Here is a 21,148-nt window from a genome sequence, read left to right on the forward strand (position 1 = left end):
ATTTATACATCTCAAACATCAAAATAATTTATAATAGATTGTCTAAGGATACATAAATATTAATCATCTGAACAAGTAAGGTTTGACATTTCGTTAGTGATCTCTGACGTCAGTTTGTTGTCATGTTCGAAAAGACCCGTTGGGGTTAACATTTCCCGATACAAAAGCAGAGATCAAATGAAATGTCAAAGGTAGTTCGATGCTGGGGGATAGAACCAATATATCAATAGTAGAGGAATATTGTTTGCATGTTATTTAAAATCTTCGCTGGTCACGCATATGTCCGATATTGGCGCCTGAATATGCCTTAATATATGTACCCACTATTATATTTATCTCAAGAGATGCTTTGGTCATACATGCTACATGCAAAATAGCAAGTTGGTCAGTTAAAGTATTCATGAAATACAAATGTCCCAAATTGTGGTCAGTTTTGGCGAAAATACATGCTGACGGCGAAATTAACTGATTAAAATTATTTTTTCATGGCAAGTTAATACTGATATATTAAATATGAATGCTCATAATTTCATGTCTTACAATATTAATAATGACCATAACAACACATTATAATGTGAGTATTTACAGTTAAACTGATTAATTTGATTAGTTGAACATTTTTATTAATTATCTCATTATTCCTTACTTGTAGTAGGAGACAAGAGCACAGCTGACTAGGAAGTGCGTATTTCTATCCAGGCTGATACGAATTGAAACCATCTGTAATCGTAACCTTGCCAGTCCCAAGCACTTTTACATTGATCTGACCTCCAATGAGGCTTAATGTGTTTTCAAAATTAATCTACATGATGGCCGGATGAGCATTATACATTTTGATTAATCACATCTCGCAGCTTGTATCCCCATCTCTCGCTCATGATTATGACAACTGGCTGATTTTATAACTTCAATACTGTTTGCAGTACTATAAGGTGTATTACATACATGAACATCTGTCGACGATAGTAGTGACGTATTGTCCCGTTCAATAAGTCGCTACCCGGTGTTTACTACATTAGCTATGTTTTGCGGCAGATTCGCAGTGTTTTGATCGATTTAACGCAGCTGGAATTCTCGTGTTGTACTTTTCCTTCATATATGGTTTCATATGATACGTTTATTGAATCCCAATGTTAGTATAGCACGTTGAACTATTGTTACTGGATTGTTCATTGTTGAAAATAAAAATACGGACTATTTCAAGTAACTAGTATTTAAAGTAAAAAGCTGCCTACGATATTTTCCAGAAGCTACTATCGTAATTCCTTTCACTCCATGTAAATGTAGGTACCATGGGCAGACCCTTCAGGTTTTCCATTCATTACGTCATTTCATAACATCACAGCTAGTAACACACTCAATAACGTGTAACACTACTATACAAAACCTACATGAATAAATAAATACCCACCACGCTATCGAACTTCATTAAGCCGTTCTCTTTTGAGGGGAAGTGTAGCATATATCAGATGTCAGTAATACACAAGTGTAGTCGAGTTTTTGCCTATGCTTCGTCTATGATTTGAATAATAGAATTGAGAACATGTCTACTCAAACTTTTTTCATCCGATTTTAATCCCGTTATTTTTAAAACGTAGTTGTTAAAACTGTATCACTAACATGATTTTAGAGTATGGGCAGGCAACATTCCTGTTGTTGACTGTCATTGCTATCTTGAGAAAGTATTAGAACATGCAACCAATACAGTCGACTGGTCACTCATTCCACTGATAAGAACGTATACTGGACTTTCAACTGGTTCAGTCTAGTGAATATTATGCTAGTACACCAAAACGAATAGCACTGTACATAAATGTAGTGGGACATATTTGAGCCTGGATAATACTTTATTTAATACAGAAATAATTCTGAACTGAACGACAGTGAAAACAATTTAATGTTGTTTTAATCTAATCATGATTTTATTTGGTTATATGAGCAACATAGATAATGATGTCCGGCAACACTGTAAGTGCACGCTTACGGACGACTCCACGTGATTTGATCGTAAATTCCTTTGCTCTTATAATTGTAATTGTCACTAAATAATAAAATTATATGAATTAGGTTAGACTGCCATCTACCACTCGCATAGAACACAGCGTGGGTATGGAACGCAATTTGGTCATAGGGAGAATGTGTCTATATAATAATACGTCCTACGAAGTCTTTGAATAGGCAGAACTGTTACATAATGGGTGCCGTGATGTCTAAGAAAAACCCTATTTAATCTTCCAATTTAATTACAGAGAAACTAACACACATACATACATTACTACATTTAAAGTGGAGTTTGAATACTTGATCACGGCAAGCGCCCTGTCACTGTAAGCAAACACACACCCCTATCCAAATAGAAATAATCCTAAATAGCGCACAACTAACACGCTTAAAGCAACTAGCTGATAATGGACAACCGAATCCTGGCCATTGCAAACAATATACAATTTATAAATACATACAAATATAAGCCATATTTTATGATTTAATACGAAATTAATTCACAATTAAGATACCGACCATAACATAATCTCCATGGCACAGATATTAAGTGTATTTTTGGGCATTCAAAAGATAAATATCCACAATAAACATATAAATAAACATTGTATCCCAATTGAAGTTGACATTTTAAATTGCCAGGATAATAAAATAAAATATGAATTCCTCAGTGTCTACTAGCAATACGATAGAGTATGAAAACGTGGATTGGATGATATTTCATATATACACTGAATGACAATTCATATTCGTAGGAGGAACGCAGTTTTACTGGTAATAGAAATCTAGGTACAAATTAAATATAATAGGATGAATTGTTGGAATTTCATGTGTTTAATTTCATTCGTATACACGTGTTTTTAATAAACATTATAAATTCATCGTGAAAACACACCTGGAACACAGTCCATTAACACTGATTATTCTTCATATTGTTACAATGCATTAGTCTGACTTGGGATCAAATACGTGCGTGCATAGTAAAACTAATATCAAAGTTCAAATGCCTAATTAAATAATGGCATTACGATCGAGAGCACTCTGCATACTTTATCTGCTACAATATAAGTGTCCACTATTTATATACTACGATTATACACAGTATAACGTAACGATAGCCTTGATGATGAGTTACTGAGTAACTATGCCTCGGGGAGCAGCTTTCACTGTTATGCACCAGTTGTTACAGCACGTGTCCGTGATACATATAAAGTGGTTATGTACGCATCATGAATTGATAACAACAGTACTGTGATAACTTCATTTTGTTCGGCATTGAAAATGAAAATTTGTCAGTAACTCGATGGTTTGTATAAAATCCAATCCATTATATTTCTTATTTAAGCGCGTCTTCATATTTTCTGCCATCGATTCAACAGCTTACTTATTATCCATTTATACTATATACACCAATCATATGTACTATATTGGTGAGAGTTGATACAATACTCAACGGCTTGCATAATATTATACGAATAATTACAAGTTGTTCGATGTTATAATTTCACTTTTTAAATATGGCGAACGTCTTATTATTATCAACAATAACGCCTATGTTTCGAGTTTCGATTATTCACGTTTTGTTTTTAGAAATGAGCTAGAAAGAAGATCATGTGGGTATACGTTAATTTGCTGAGTTATTTGGTTATCATTTTGGTGTAACACTTTAAATCATGTTTATCTAAAAGGATTATTAAAAAATGGATGCAATCATCACAGAGCAGGCTTTCTTAGCTACATATCAACTGGCGTCCACCTCTCACGAGAAGCAATGATGAAGTATATCCGCTTTGTACCAACTGCCAAAACGAATTCCGATGAGTTCACGATTTAAGTAAACCACTTAGTTTGTTTTTTATATTTTGTTCAGAACACTGACATTTCCGTGTCACTCAAAATATACAGCTGAAAATACAACTAAGGTTATGATGGTGGTCGGGAAATATATAGGATATCTACTTTAAACTGAATATACGTCAAGCCTTCATTTGCATATTGCTTCGTTATTGATCGTAATTGATTGTCACTTCGTTATCAATATGAATCATGGCTAGCTTGCGGTATCAGATCGAATAATAATGACCCGCGGTAACACCGATACACGTGGGACATATTTTATATTACCGACGGTTGTGGATATCACACTCGTCTTAGACCTTCTTGGAAAATGTAATTGCATGTAATTGGGTAAATAGGTTGTTCATTTCTGAAATGAAATGAAATTTATGTCCTCAGAGGGCATGAAACAAATCCACAGATATGTATGTTTTGATGACTGTTACCAAACTTTTACCAATGTCGAATAAAATTTAGATGGTAAGATAATACTAGTTTGACGAGCTCGAATTCAAGATTTGAGTATAACACCTAGTTTGTTGTTATACTTATCTTTATTTCACTTAAAATACTCAGCAGTTTATGAAAATATATCTACTTTGAACTAAAGTTACACCCTCATTTACATGTTGCTGCGACATTGATCTAAATTTATTGTCGCTACGTTATCAATACATATCATGAATAATATGCGTTATGGGATCAAATAATATTGACCTTCGTGTCAGTGCTACTCGTGGGAGACGTTTTAAATTAACGAAGGTAATTATTTTCAAATTGCATATGATTAGACTACCGGTAATTGTGTGTTCATTTCTAATCATTGACACTCAACTCTGCAAGTAGAGAAGATAAAATTCCGCCAGTTCGCAAAAATATGAGACATTATAGCGCGAGTCATTTCATTCTTCATCTAAGAATTCTCATTATGGCTGTTATATTTTATAGTATATACTCGGTTATCATAAGTATGTTAATTTTCGTCGACACGTTGCACACCATATAGTTGAGCCGACGATATAAATATTTTTTTAGTCTTAGAACATTCATTGCGAAATATGGGTTAGTGACGATCTATTGAAAGTAAGCCTCAAAGACCCGTTGGATTCGTATTATTCGAGCAATGCAATTATCAATACATGCGTTTGGTACTTGGAGAAGCATTACCAATTTATAAATAACTATTAGTAATTATTATATAATTAATATAATTAGTTTTAATTAGACTAAGACACTTTCACTGGTGTAGAACTTTTATATTTCATATATATAATTTGGCTGAAAACAGTCAATACAAGACAGTCAATAATAATAATATAATATGACTTAATATGACATAATATGACATAGCACAGAGTACCAGCAAATAAAAGTATGATATTGAAAAACAGCGACAGCTTGCATATCAAATATGAATCGTAAAATTTAACGCCACCATCAATCGAGGTCAGGTGGGAATTCAATGATAATATTGATTTTCATGCAAATAAAATCCTAACCTTGGTTCAACTACAGATTGCATGATTAAAAGCACTCTCACAGTGGTAAAATATTTTACTATGAAACTAGGTAATGACAAGACTATCTATATAAAATTCAATAAAACTTGTCAAAAAATAGACATTTTTGCTCAGCAAACACAAAATAGTTGCTTTTAATCCATTAGCCACTTTATATTTCACAAATAAAAGTATTCTGATTTCCTGCTTTGTTTGTTTTTTTTCAGCTGAACGACTAAACCTACAACGTTTTGATGACACGGTCAATATGAATGCACTATTGTTATTGAGATTAATGCTAGATTATATACTCATTATATTATATGTTTTAGAATTTAAAAACGCTGCAAATCATACAATGATGTGACAATGGGCGTGGGGCATCACTTAGCATATTGTGCACGTCATAGCATTGCTTAAAGTAGCGTGACATAGAACTGTATTCGGTCATATACACATTTAATAATATTAAATATACCATCAAAGAATTTGATGACACAAATTAATCTGGGAATAATTATAGGTGAGTATTTGTTGGCTCGTATTTGCTAAATATAACGTGTGATATGGTACCAGTATATTATTATACCTAGTTACTGTTGCAGTTTCAAATATCTTCGAAACCAGATAATATTCAATACATTAAATAATGAATCAATATATATATATATATATATATATATATATATATATATATATATATATATATATATATATATATATATATATATATATATATATATATATATATATATATATATATATATATATATATATAGTATAGTATGCGACGTCCAGTAACTTATATCGATTCTCTCGTCATGTAGGGACAAAGGAAGATAGACATGGTTATGAATACATCTTAGCTTTTTAGTACTGTGTGATAGAACAGAACGTTGTAATTAAATTGAAATTTTTAATTGCGTAGATTAGCACATGGAAACCGCATTGTTCCACATCTCATTTATAATGATGCACATTTCGAGGTCAACTGAATAGAACTGTCATGTTCCAATTATTAATAGGACTCCATTCAAATGCGTAAATGATATGTACAAGCACAATGAGTTAAGCCAAATTAAAACTCGTTGTCCGTCACTACCGATGTATAGCTGCTGCTGCAATTGTCTGTCTTGCTGTGTAAATACTTGGCATGTTAGAACGACAAGTTGTATTGCACGTGTGCTTTCATAATTTGCGTCTGGCAATTAAAGACAACATTGAGTGAGTTTTCAAATTGTTAACCGCTTCAAGGTTTCAAAACATTCGTACAAGTGGTGTTGACTCTACTTTAACTCCAATGTCTTGTTTTTCCTTGCTATTTCTAATTACGTAGTAAATATACCGAGACCTTTTAAAGGATATCCCATAAGCATGACAATTAATTTGAATTGTGTTTTCAGGCATGTTTAATTGGGCATCATAGCGGTAGGTTCGACTTTCACAAGTAAACGCAATCTCGTCGGTCAATTTAGTAGCTGTTAGTGTAATTGAGACACGCTGTGATTACTATGAGTTTGTGACATTGGACATGAACTATCTTTTCCATATATGGTTATGCCGATAGCAGCATGGGTGATAAATTAACATACAATTAAACTCATAGAAATAGAATCATGAAGTATACGTACACTATTTTTCACTTGTATTTGCGTGATTTAAAAAAAAGGTAAATCACGCCAGGTACTTCTGTAAGAATTGCATTTCCTTCATATTTAGAAATATTTATAAATTTCACAATTGAAACTGAAATGAAAAGTTTCTTATGCCCGATTAGATAACACTGGGACGTTTTCAAATGACGTTGTTTACGACTTATATGTCAATTTGTGACGTGACTATTAAGCGCGTAAATCCAGTACATTTGCCGATATAACCGCCGATGTCTTTAGCAACCGGAAGGAACATTACTCTTCGTGGCGATAAATCTTCTGTCGTTATTAATATTGCTATTGCCCCATGCGAGTAATTGCTTTTGTCTAGTCAGAAATATTCATAACGCGACGATAAACACGGTACAGACACTCGATTTTTATTTCTCTGTGTACTACTCTTCGAGCATGCATTTCCACATGTTACGTATGTTTAGTGTGAATATATATTAGTTATATTTTAACACTAAACGTCACTAGTGTGAATGATATACACCATAATCATGTGAAAATATAAAGAAATTATTCTATTCAATTGTTATGTGCATCGCCCACATTAAATAAGAAGTTAAAGGGCGGCGGTCGTCGCGCCGCATCCTGTTCGATATGGGACTCATAGCGACGTATACAACGCGTACAAAATACATTGTTTATTTACATGAAATTCGAACATGCGCTGCGCGACGACCACCGCGCTTTAATATAAACCATGACTATAAATAAATATCCTGTTTTTATTTACATGATTAAAAACTATCATTAATAAGTGTTACCTAATACTGTAGCAACATGTATTCATTCATTCATATTGGTGTTCGAAAACATATGATTGACAGCACTTTACATATATTATAATAAACCAGATCGAGTGTTTATTTCTAGCGAATGATTCTGTGAGTTCGACTTTAAATTGTAGGTCACCTCATTTGTTTCCGACCTTTTTCTGGTGGAGCAAGTGGTCACAGATGTCATCATATAATCATTTTGATTGTTCTTGTCTCGACGATTGTCGCAACACCGAAGAGTTGCGATGAACGCACTTCTGTACTGTTTATTCAATATGCCATAAATAATGGGATTGATTGATGAATTCACCATCGGCAGCCACCGAACCAGTTCATTCCATGCCTGGGGCATGGCGATCACACTGTTTGGATGTGTTATGTTGTATAAGTAGCCGATTACCAGGTCTAAATGATACGGCAATAGACACACGAATAAGGCACCCGCCGTCACCGCTAACATAACCACTATCTGCCGTTGCTGATGAAGCCTCTGTTTCAAATCGTGGGCGCTGACTGAATATTTCCGCACTCCTCTTTGCAGTTCTTTTATCGTTAACACGTTAAGCACGACAATAATCACGATCACTAAAAAAAATGCAGCTATCGGCGTCAGACTGTATAATATTCCATCAACCGGAGTCAACACAACGGTAAAACAATTTGAATATGACATCTGATGTGAAATTGTCTCGTTACTCGGCGGCCACAAAATACACGTGGTATGCCAATTAGTATAAAATCTAAAGATCGGAGCGGAGAAAACAAGACCCATGATCCACGTAAAAATTATGAGTTTGAATGTGCGAGACTTGGAACTGATTCTATCTGATTTAAACGGTTTACAAATTGCCATGTTTCGTTCGAAGGTCACCAACACGATGTTAAACTCGGAGACGAAAAGACAAATATCTAGAGCTATGTTCACAATAAAACATCCAACCGGTCCTAGGAAACTTTTATCGTGTACGACATCAGTTGACAGTGGTTCACCGACTTGCACTATATAGTATACGCTAAGAAACATACAGTCTACGATGGCTTGGTTCGATAGATACATATTAGTCAGTGTACGCATGGCTGACACTTTGAATACTACGTAGAGAAACAGACAGTTGAGTATGATACCAAACGGACATGTAATCGTAGCTGGAATTATACGAGTTAGCAATATATGTTGGGAATCGTAAAGATGGTCTCGTGTACCTGGTTCCGTGTAGAAATCCGTGAGATTTTCACTTCGCGCATCAATGACACACTGGTTGTTGTCGATCAGATCATTATAGTCGCTACTGGTATTCATTGTGTTTACCATAATGATCCGACCAGTGATATAGCAGGTATTACCAGTCACTGGGAGAAGCGTGTAATAAGTTAACTCCGAACGGTAACGACACTTGTTTAAAGCATCCAATGCTGCAATGATATGAACTCAGTGTTATTGCACGCTCTAACCAGTCATGTTCGAGTCTGTTTAGTAGCCCACCTACAGAAATGGCGCCCTCACACATAACATGTTTATCAAAAGCGAAACGTAGAATGCACATGTTACATCTATTGTTCTCAATAGATTATTATTCTATGGGAGATATTCGCTTTGCCTTATCATTCATAAAACTCATGGTCAAACAAAGCCATGTGCGTCGGATTTAGTAATGAATATTCATTTGAAACGTACCGATTATTGTTGTAAGCAATACACGCTTCATTTTAACTAAAATAGACAACAATTGAGCAAGAGAAGCAAACTTTACTCAGGTATGTTGACTGACGCGATTTTATAACTATATAGTTCAAACCTCAAATACAAATAGTATGCACAGTATGTTATGATATGAAATTCCACTTGATTGCTTGACGTGATGCAGGCTAATATGATAACAGTAATAACACAATAGAAGAAATTAAATTTTAAAAACCTGATTTATATAATTTAAATTTAAAATGAACAGTGAAATTAAACATTTAAATACTGCCGTTCCAAACCTTGTATATTTTTAGGATGAATTGCCATTGACAAAATTAACAATCAATTACATTTTGGTGTAGATACATAACAATGTCAATAACGAAAATGATTTCCTCTTTGTCTCTCAATGAATTACGAGCGAAATTTCATGTTATTAATTTCCAGGAGGGGGGGGGGGTCGCTCTTGATACAGACCAATCAATTAGATTTTAGTATAGATTCAAATTGGTTGCCATGGAAACGAACATTTCGTAAATTATTTTTTATAATTTACCTTTATAATTTTATGAGGCAATTACAAAAATATGAGACAATTATTTTTGAATCTCATTCAAGACTATGTCTTTGTATTCAAAAAGGAATTAGAAGCAAATTATGTGAGTGCGGTAAATCTATACGACAGGGTAGAAGTATTAGTTAGGATATGTTATTTGCATATATAGCTGACGTCTGCGCGCTCTCGGGTCCGAAGTGCCTCCTAGAAACTTATTTAATTGATATGATTAGCCCATAGTAAAAATGTATAAAATGCCAAAATTGTATTGTTAAATCGAACAATTCGGCTCACAACACCCACCTATGTTAAAATGAATATATCATTTACTTGACATAACTTTACATATATATCTGAATACATGCATATTCAGTTGCCTAGCCCCTAATATAGATTGCACATTTGGTATAAGACGTGGACAAATCACCTATATGAAGCAGGTTGGCGCAGGTTGAAGCCTTCAACTTCCTGCGTATTATACTCACTTCCCACCATGGTAGGAATATAGTGTGTTTTCGCTATAGGAGTGCCTCCTAGTTAATTATATAACTGATAATATTAACCCATATTAAACAAAAAAATACTTAAATACAGGGCCCCAATCCTATTGCGGGTGGAAGATTCAAAACGGAAATACCAAATGGCTTTGTAACATGAGACTTTTATATCCTAAGGTAATATGACCACATTGGCCTTGACGACATTTTGATCACTTGTCAGCTCATCTATTTGTCTGCGAGAGCTATTTTTTGACGTTCAGTGACATTTACGATTACAGCTTTCATGCATTAATTCACACAAGGTTAATTTGTGGTGACATCCATCGCAACACAGGTGCATCGCTTGAACATACACGCGATTAATATGCTCCACTTGAAAGCATTTTTGTAATTCCGCGATTATTTCGCGTAAACATGTGTAATGGATATAGTAACACAATCTGTCGGTTATTTTGAGTTGTATCAAGATGCACTTTCACTACATGTGTGAAACTTACATACGAAGAAACGTGAGTTTTCTTTGTGATATATTTGGAATGCGCGACAAATACCAAATTCATTTTTTAATTGAGTTAGTATTCATTGAATTGAAGATGCACATTATTTTCTGTCGACGAGATCGGAGTCACTTTCACTTTTCTGACTCGGAAACAAAGGAGAGAACAACTCAGGCTTGTAGTCCGAAGAATACGTCAGTTGCGACATGAACTCTTTTACGTCCATGAAGGATAGGAAGAGTGCACGGGACTGGGGTCGATAGCTTTACGCCCCCCTCCGAAAGAACACCATTCTCCCAAATACGAATGCGAAAAAATGTAAATACACTTGTGTATACTCAAATTTCGCATTATCAAGTCATGGCTCTGAGTATTGTTAATTGGTCTGCCATTCAATTTGGGCGCCTACTTTAACTAATTTATTCATTGAAACTCCTATCCAACTGCTACCGTATGATAGATTTCCGTATCTCCGTCGAAGAGCGAGTTACCAGCTTGGCATGTAATGTAACAGCTGAATGTATACGAAAATCTTCATAGTACAAACATATTTTCCGTTACGAAACCGTGAAGCACATACGAATTTGATATTTTATTGATAGTGAGCAAACTATACGTAAACGGAACAACTGCACTCTCCATTTTGTTGTCGCCCAATGAAACATCCTTGACACAAGAGTGGATCACTGTGGAGTAAAGTGGGATATAGGTAACTAAACTAATGTCTATCACATAATTGACTGTAGGCATCCCCGACTAAAGGACTTTTCGACCCACGCCTGTGAGATGCACCTAATTAGGTATGCAATTACTCATTCAATGTTAGCGTCATTTTGTTTTTTAACTAATCGAGTCATAATTTCTTTCTTCTGAATGCTTGTCATGATTGTTCCATGCTATGAAACGAATAACTGCAAAGACATGCTTGATTGTACTTCGTAATTGTAACATCTGTCACCGCATCGCCGTTCGTTACACCGTATTTGTAAGCTTCAATAATTTCCAGCATTTTGCATGATTTTGACTTCTCGTATATGGGTACGAGTCATGTATACAAATAATTAATTAAATTATAACGAGGATACAGAACGTCGCAGCAATCTTTTAAAATAATGTTGTATATATGCAAAAAAATATGGAGGTGATAATATATTAATACCGAGACTTGGATAAAGTAGTCATGTAGGGAATATTACATTTTAAATTCTTTGCGAATATCAATGACCACGATAAATGGCAGCAATGTTTTAGTATAGAGAAAATGTATGTTTCCAAGGTGATGAGATTCAATTATATTATTATGAGCTCATATAAGTTTCAATTATGAAATTATGAACAGGTAAAGTATTTTATTATAACATGGGAAATCACATTTAGAAATTCTTCTATTATTAAACTTAGAAGTAGAATATATCAGGACAACCAAGACTACAATAATTGAAAAACACCTTTCAATATAATGTGCGCACAGTAAAGCAATGTAACAACTCGTGATTATTTAATTTAATTTAAATATATTTTTACTAATTGTAAGGATAACTAAATTTTAAGTGTTTGTGTTCTGACAATTTACTTCTTGTCACTCATCCGCTAATAAATTGTGTACAATGTAATAGTGTTTTTCCCCGGTGAACACTGAAATAAATACTGTAAATTGTAAATCTACTAGCACTGACAATTATTTTTCCCAATTATATCCAATGTACTTTTAACTCATTTGCAACAAAGTCGTATTTAGATGTACGGTTACATATTTCAGTGAAGCACTTTCTCTACCGTTTTATCCGATGAATATGTGTATGTCAACTGAGTGCAAATGTGTATCCATAGTTTCCTCGCTCAAGGGTTGTGAATTTAAATGAGCGTCGACGAGAACGTCTGAATCTCCCTTATTCAGATCATTCAATAATCTACATTAAGACAGATTACATAATATTAATTTGTTGTGGTGTGTGTACATTTTTATTTTATAATTGGCTTGTGTAATAAGGCAATTCGTTTGCCATATTCTATCAAATTTCGAACGATAGATAAATTCAATATTTCTTGCAGAACTTATCAGCAGTTGGTCGCCTATGTACACGCTGCTTTATAAGTCAAAACCATTTAAGGGAAGACACAATTACGATGTCTACCACGTGGAGTACATTGTCTCTCTAATCGCCTAACTCGATTTTGTTTTGACATGTTTTCTACATTGCTACATAACTGTCTTCATCCCACTAATCGATTTCAGTGTCACTTGACAATTTTATCTACGTACTACACGAAATCCTCTATTGAGATGTTGTGAATAAACAGGCCCTCTACACATCTATATATAGCATCCCCACATTTACTAATTGTATATTTGGTGCAGTGATTCGCACGTGCGTGTCTTGGGCATCATGGAACGAGGACAAATTATTTCAGACGTAATGGGGGTAATGTCACGCATACCGGAAACCCGCAAATGGTTTCTTGAGGGATTTAGTTGTATCTTGCCCTAAAGAACATAATACCAAGACGTGTCCGTTTCAGACATTGCTTAAACATATATCATACACTGTATACCATGAGTGTAATACTAATAATATAAGCTAGTTTTCCAGTCGACACGAATATGTGAGACCAATAATAATCAACTTGTAAACGTAACGTCATACATAGTGTGAGGAAAGACCGCTGAATTACAATTACTACACCGATTTGTTGGTTGAATGCCCGGATGCATGCGACAGGTACTGTAATGTGACCATGGTTACCGACAATTATCTTGATCATTATTTTTGTTGTCGCTTAAATTAAAATAATGACGGTTGATGAGTGCCGTAATGGAAAGCTGTGCAGGGCTAAGAGTCATTCTAAATTCGATGATATGCCATACCCGCACCTATAGCGATTAAGAATTATTTTCCAGACCATTAAACTAATTAGGTTTACTTTCTTGACAATTTCGTATTTTTACATTTCTTGAGTGAGTAAGACAGAAAATGTGCTGTACTTGTACGTTGATTTGTATTTGAAAAAACAGCGACATCTTGAATAAGGCTTGTAATTATTGACAATATTGCACGAGAAATAGCCTTTTTATCTTACTTGCATTACTGTCAATAGAAATTCCAATCTTCTATCCTTGGATATATAGTAGTATGTATATGTGTACACGTAGACACTTTCTTTTATCAAATGAAATATCTTCCAATCTTTGTAATCAGTATAAGTGGAAGTGAACATAGAGGGCGATTTGCTGCGTGTATAATAATATATGGATCAACTAATACATTAATATCACTCGGAGCGGATAAATTATAAGGGCCGGTTCCGGTGCTTGCCTCATGAGGAAATTTTTTCTCCTGGTTTACAGTCGTCACAAACATAGATATTTGCTTCACAAGTGATAATTTGCTTGAAAAGTGGCATATTGTGCGTTCAGACATTCTCTAGATAGTCTAGTTACCGAAAAGTAAAACGTGTCCATTGTCTGCATCGTGTCTGTGCACATTTGTGACGTGACTTCAGTCATGGAATTAGTCAAGTTAAAATGCCAACTGCATGTATTTGTTTTATTTTGATCATCTCAATTGGCCATGTGTCCGTTCCAGGGATGTTACATTAGATCAAAATTTGATTGGATATAATTATGTTCAAATTATTGCTCAATTTACAACGTCTGTGTACCAGAAATTCCTCAAAGACGAATTTAAAAGGCATGATGTCTTCATTTGCAAATAACCATTTTTAGAACAAAATGAAACTTTTCCCAGAATACAAAGTCGTTAGATTCACCATTTTATTAACCCTAAATCTAATTCCAAATGTTTTAAAGGAATTGCGTAACAATAACTACTGACAAATTCGAAAATCTTGAAACAAATATTAAGAAAACTAAAATGTGTAACATAAACCCGGGTACACTGGTTGCTTTATACAACTCTTAGCATCCATATTTTGACATATGATTAATTACATAACAGACCATGTTTATACTTCTGTCCTAACCGAGTACAGAACACGGAGTGCCCATGACACAGTGGAGTTTGTGGAGATCATGTTTAAATTTGCAGCGGATGAAATGTCCTTCTGAATCATTATCGACCAAACATAAACAATTTTAATGTTCATATCCGGGCAACGAGTACATTATTTGCTGTCATGATATTTAGTGCTGTCATACCTATTTAGTGTGTACATCTCGCTTTTGTTTTCTTTCTGGTCTTGGCAAACAAGAAAACATCAGAGAACTGTATCTAACTTTATCAGCTATTCCAGTATTACAGCCTCTGCTAAATGTTTGTACTTCTTGTCCCCTTGATTAAATTTCTAGTTGAAAGAGACGATAACGTATTTTTTAGTATATTCTGGTTGCTAGTAATGTTGGATAAATTGTAATGCTCTAATACTGACTTGACAAACGGTAAATTGATCAATGATTCCTCCAGTACGATATGTTACGATAATTAGAATAGATGGCTTGTATTGTCACTGCAAAATAATATTTTGATGTTCTTGCCTGCATAGCACGAGTTTGCCGACTTTAAAGCTAGCATCTGTCAAGTAATGCTTTCCCATTTATTGATGGGAGACTAGGAGATGTACGATAGCCTGCAGTGGTTCGATATAGTTAATATATCGGTATTGGAAAATATTGAGACCTCGTTGTTTAAAAACTATAGGACAGTATTATCGCCTGCGTCTTTATGTATTACTGAGAACTTGGGAATACACTGTGCGAATTTTTGACCTCGGTAATGCCGGGTAGCATAGGCAATTCCGAGCTGGGCTTTTATCAATGATGTTATTATTGTAATGTATTTTATAATCCATCTGCTTGAATCATGTCACTGGCCTAGTTTATATTACCCCCGTTAATTGTCTATGATTAGTATATGATTTATTAGTTTATTAAATTAGTTTTATTGATTCGCAATTTTGCCTTTTTTTGACCTTCAGTGTTCCGTTTTAAAGACTCGTTCGTATTCCCGTTCGTAATGTATACATCTCCTGAAAGCATAGATACATGCAAATTGCAGTGCGTATGCCGCACTAATGTTTGTCAAAGAGATTAGCCGACAGCCAATTTCGCTATTTGCTCTGATGACTATTCACCTGCAGTCAAGTGAATGGCCTCTGAATTGCACAAGTGTGTAACGTTGTAGGCTACATGTTGGACTGCAGTTTTTTTTTTATCAGCTATTTTTCAAACGGATTTGTTTGTGTTTTACGTAAGACGACATCAGTGAACAAGATTCCTTTGAATGTTTGGTTCAAATAAGATTTGTTTACTATCCCGAGTTATAATACATCAAGTAGTGACCACTTTGTTTTCTGACTCTACTGCAAACGTTGAGTACAGCCCTGAACATGTTTGCAAAACGTATTGAGAATTGTATTGAGTTAATTTGTCAGGCTTTCCTGCTCCCATAATTTTTTAAATATAGTTATTATTTCGACAATTTTAACCAAAATGCATATTCATTGTATCTAGTGATGTCCTGGCATTACCTCCATTTTGATAGATGTGTATTTTATCATGACATACAATGGCATGATGTGGAATTGGACGTTACAATGGGACTATCCATGCTTGCAGCGACCAGGTAAAATATGTGGGCGTTTTATTTGGTAGAGAGTTTGTTTTGTTTGCATAAGTTTTGTCGATGATTCGTTGCCATGCATTAGGCTGCGTTTTTGTTATATTATTATTTATTTTAAGTAGCTAAATTAGGACAATGCGATTTTATTATGTTCGAGTATGTTATTACTGTTCACGTATATTTCAAGTTTCTGATTATAGTCGTCGGAAAGTGAAAGTTCTACACGTGTTTCATACATTAATCATAATGCTATTGCGACTGCATACACGTGGCTAATGATTTCATTTTATATCATCGGCCGGTACTGTCAAAACCTGGGAAGACAATGATCGATTCGCTGATTGCTCTAGAGTTTGTATCGGTCAATGTATTGTACACAACGGGTCCTGACTATCTATTCGGCTGATAGTTGCTGACGTAAATACATAGAGGTTTAAGGGCGGAAAGTATAAGCCGTGTTTGTATTGACTTCAGCAACCAACTGTGGGAGTTGAGTGCCCGGCCCGCACACATACAAAATCATTCAAAGATAGCGCTTCCACAGGCTTCAAATGATTAATGCATGCATTTTCTAATGCGTAAAAGAACAACACGCTTTCAATAATAGCGCCCTCTACAAATAGGGAAATGGGCGCGTTCTTTCACACATACACACACATGGATTTTAATTGAGTACGCCACCACACACACCATTAATTTTGAAACACGCACACAATTAAAAAAATACATGCGTCAATTCAGAACGTAAAAATGATTTTAAAAACGCACAGCATTTCTAAAACACGGTCTTCATTTTAGAATACAGGCAAAAATGCACCCAACGATTATAAAAAGTCATTTTAAACACTACTTACAAAATTACGTATATAATTTTCCATTATATTATTAAGGTGGAGATGCAGTTTACCTGACAGATATTTTAATTAGTTAATTAGGAAACCAAGATGACCTCCCTCGTCCACAAACTATATATTTCCGGAAAGCTTTTTGTATGAATTTTAAATTTTTTTAGTATTTTTTTATGAACAGTGTAGTTTGAAATATGCACAAAAATGTGCTTTTTTGGTCAAAAGGGATTTAAAAAATATTAACTTCTAAACCACGCTTCTGTTTCCCGTCAAAATTGGTGTATTGGTACATCTGTTCACTATGAAGAAAGTGCCGTCTTGAAAACTGTCTACCAGTTGTCAATTTTGCAGGGCAGCAGCTCAAATTTCACTACTTGTATGTACGTATGTATGAATGTATGTACGATTGTTGTAACATTGTTCAACCAAAACAAATGCCCCGACGGCGTTTTGATGATAAACACATTGTCAATCATTTGTGAAAATTTCAAAACAAAAGGTAAAAGCGACTAGGAGCTATTTTTTTCTTAATGTTCTGGAATGTGCACTAAAAAGAAGCTGAGATAATTGCTAATTGCATAACAATTCACTCAGTAAGAATATTGCTAATGCTCATAATTAAAATGGCTGTAACAGTCCCAAATTTAAATGTATTATCGTTTTGTAAAAAATTAAATATAATGCATTTCTTTTTTTCACCATGTTTCTTTTTTATTATTTATGTACAGCCTTGCTAAATCTTGCTAAGCATTCAAAAGAGAGAATGTTTGCACCTGTTATGTATATTTTAATATTTTCTTTTGAGTATGTTCCACTATTCACAATTCTACAAAATTTTAACAGTCTATAGCCAAGACTGTTTGGATAATAAAAAGCAAAAAGAAAATTTACTCCCAAGTGCCCACGAACCTGCATCTCTACCTTAAGTTGTGCTGGTCTGCGCCACATGCGTTAAAATAACAACTCGGTTTGCAGGCCTATTCTGTTAATTATTCATAATGTTTATCCAGTGTTTGGTCAATTTTATGACTGATCGATGTTTTCTTAGTATCTGCTACAATATAACTCGATAGTCGGTTATTGTTTCCATTATTTGTTTGTGATACATGTAATTTCTTTGAAATAGATTTCATGTGTATCGTAATTTTTGTATCGCAGCTTTTAGAACTATCATATGTCCTTGTATTTGCAGCTGTGTGTATGGCGATTGAACTGTACATTGAAGGATCACGTCTGTTTTACACGGACTTGTCAGTAAACATATATTTTGATATTGAGTGTGATATCTAGAGCCGCCAAGCATGGTAAATGACATGCTAGAGTTGTGGTGTGTTTTAATCCTGTTTCGTTAACACAATATATATATATATATTGTGAATGATGAGGTACTTTCTGTTGTTCTCAATTATTTCTAAAATTTAGGGTTTTAAAAAGCGACGAAAACAGGCAATTTTTCTTTAACATTGTGCTCTATGGAATTGCTCTAAAAATAACGATTTTTTTTTGGAAAAAAATATGGTCGATGTCGCATACGACTTATTTACCACTCCCGTGTCACTGAGAATGTTCTAGAACCGTACTGTGTCTGGGTGGAATATTCTAGATTTTTTTAGAAACTGGTTGAATAGGTAATATAACACTGTAGGAGGCAATAGAAGGTAATGGAACATTCTAGAAATTTGAAATTTATAGTAAATTCCAGACTCATTATGTATGCTGATGTAATGGTCTATTTATAGACAGTGTGGGTATATATAGGGGAGTTGTTCAGCACTGAGTTCAGATCGGAGATCTCGTTGAATTGTGTTGGAGTTTAAGTATCTAGTTATTGGAGTAGTGGAGTTTTACCGCGTTATTGTACTTGATGTTTGCAGAGTATAATTATACCAGTACCAGTTGAAACCTCATCTGTTGGCTCCGTGTCCGTATGTTATCATCGCCGCCAGGGAAGTCTTTATGTTACTGTTGCCATTTTGGTATTTGAACCATCACACCAGTACTATACCAATTATGGTAATATTACGTTGCGTGTGACAGTCAAGTTTCCCAATACGTCACTGTAACTCACAAAAGAATGCTATTTCACTTTGCTATGAGACAATAACTTCAGGATTTTACACAATAAACCAATGAACACTGTAATGCCATTTATGACAAACTTTCTAAAAAATTATGAGTAGGTTTCTAGCTTGATTTTTACAAACACATACGCCACACTGAGTTCCAGTCAACTTTAAAGCACTGAAACGAGCTGCACATTGATTGAGTATAGGCTTATTTCAACACCATTCTCTTTCAACAAATACACTGTACATAATATGTTAATATACTAACAAAACACACAAAATATGTAACACAATCAAACGAAGCGGCGTCGTCTCACGGCAGAGTCCGCTACTCTCCGATTCTTTAGAGAGACGAACTGCGCAATCCCAGATCAAATGTCTCAAAACGCGTAGCTGAGCATGCTGGCGAAACTCACGGCAAGCGCGACTAGAAATCACGAAACTAATCAGACTAGAAACCTGGCAAACTAATCAGTTCATGAATATTTCCGATAATCGTGTTCCCTCAACAAGTTATTGGCGTAAATCAGGTAAATTGGCTGAATGACTGATTTGACCTCAGTGACACTTCAAATAACGGAATACATATGTTATAAAATTTACTAAGTATGTGGTATAAAATGTCAAGTGTTTGTAGTACGTTATCTGTCATCGCCATCTCATCCGATAACTGCCATGGGTTATTAATCAAAATGAAACGAAATATATTACAAATATATGAAACAACAAAGCCGTCTTATATAAAGATACTCACTTCACAATATTAATACTACCACCGAGAGATGGTTCACACATTTTCTCCACGCAATCGTTATGCAGTGAGACAAACGCAGTCGTAGAAATTGTGAAGTCAGTAAAAGTGCACATAGTAATCTATTACAACCTAGCCTAATGCGACAGCCGATGTAGGGTTCTCAAACAATGATGTTACCGGAAGATATATTGACACAACGATTGAGTGGGCACTCATCGTGCTTACAAGTGTTACTATATGGCGGATTTAGTTCCCTTTGCAAGTTCAATATTTCGAATACTAATGTGCATGTTGCATATCCAAATGCACGTAATTTTTTTATAAAATCATTTTTGTAAGTTTGAATTAACACGTAATATAGCAACCGCTATAATAATATCATGTATAAAATATGTCACAACATTTAATTAAACGACTCAGTTAAAAAACAAAATCCAATTATGGTATTGTGTCGTTTTAATAGAGGTTATATTTAAAACGTGACTAAAGCCAAGACAGTGCTGGAGAATTACGTGTAATACCAACGTTGAACTATTTTCTATGCGTACTTACTTTCTCAACATTATTTTAAATTGCATTGTCTCTTTGTGAATGGTCTTAAGTCAGCAATAAAATATGCCTCGCATGCGATATAAAATTTAAAAAAAACATAAAAACTGTGTGTACAGTGAAATTCATAGCAGGCTTGTTTTGTATAATTGCTGTTACTGGATATCATACGCTGAGTGAGTCGCCGTAGTCTTGTTTTGAAATCGCATTGGGGTTGGAATGATTGTGTTGGTATTTCCTATCAAATACAAATATGATTTTTTTTTTCATTATTTGAGAAACTGTAACAAGAAATTTAAAGAGTGTGACCACCACTCCGAATCAAATATAGCTCTGTATACATTT

At 34.5% G+C, this 21,148-nt stretch overlaps 1 protein-coding gene across 1 annotated transcript; it reads right to left on the minus strand.

Annotated features, from left to right (window-relative positions):
* Positions 1-7,837: 7,837 nt before the first annotated feature.
* On the minus strand, positions 7,838-9,085 carry LOC102803284 (growth hormone secretagogue receptor type 1-like). The gene has a single exon (XM_006824125.2). The coding sequence runs from the start codon at positions 9,083-9,085 to the stop codon at positions 7,838-7,840; it is 1,248 nt and encodes a 415-aa protein (XP_006824188.2).
* Positions 9,086-21,148: the final 12,063 nt, after the last annotated feature.

Source organism: Saccoglossus kowalevskii, chromosome 18 (assembly GCF_978046115.1).
Source record: "Saccoglossus kowalevskii chromosome 18, keSacKowa6.1, whole genome shotgun sequence".
NCBI lineage: Eukaryota > Metazoa > Hemichordata > Enteropneusta > Harrimaniidae > Saccoglossus > Saccoglossus kowalevskii.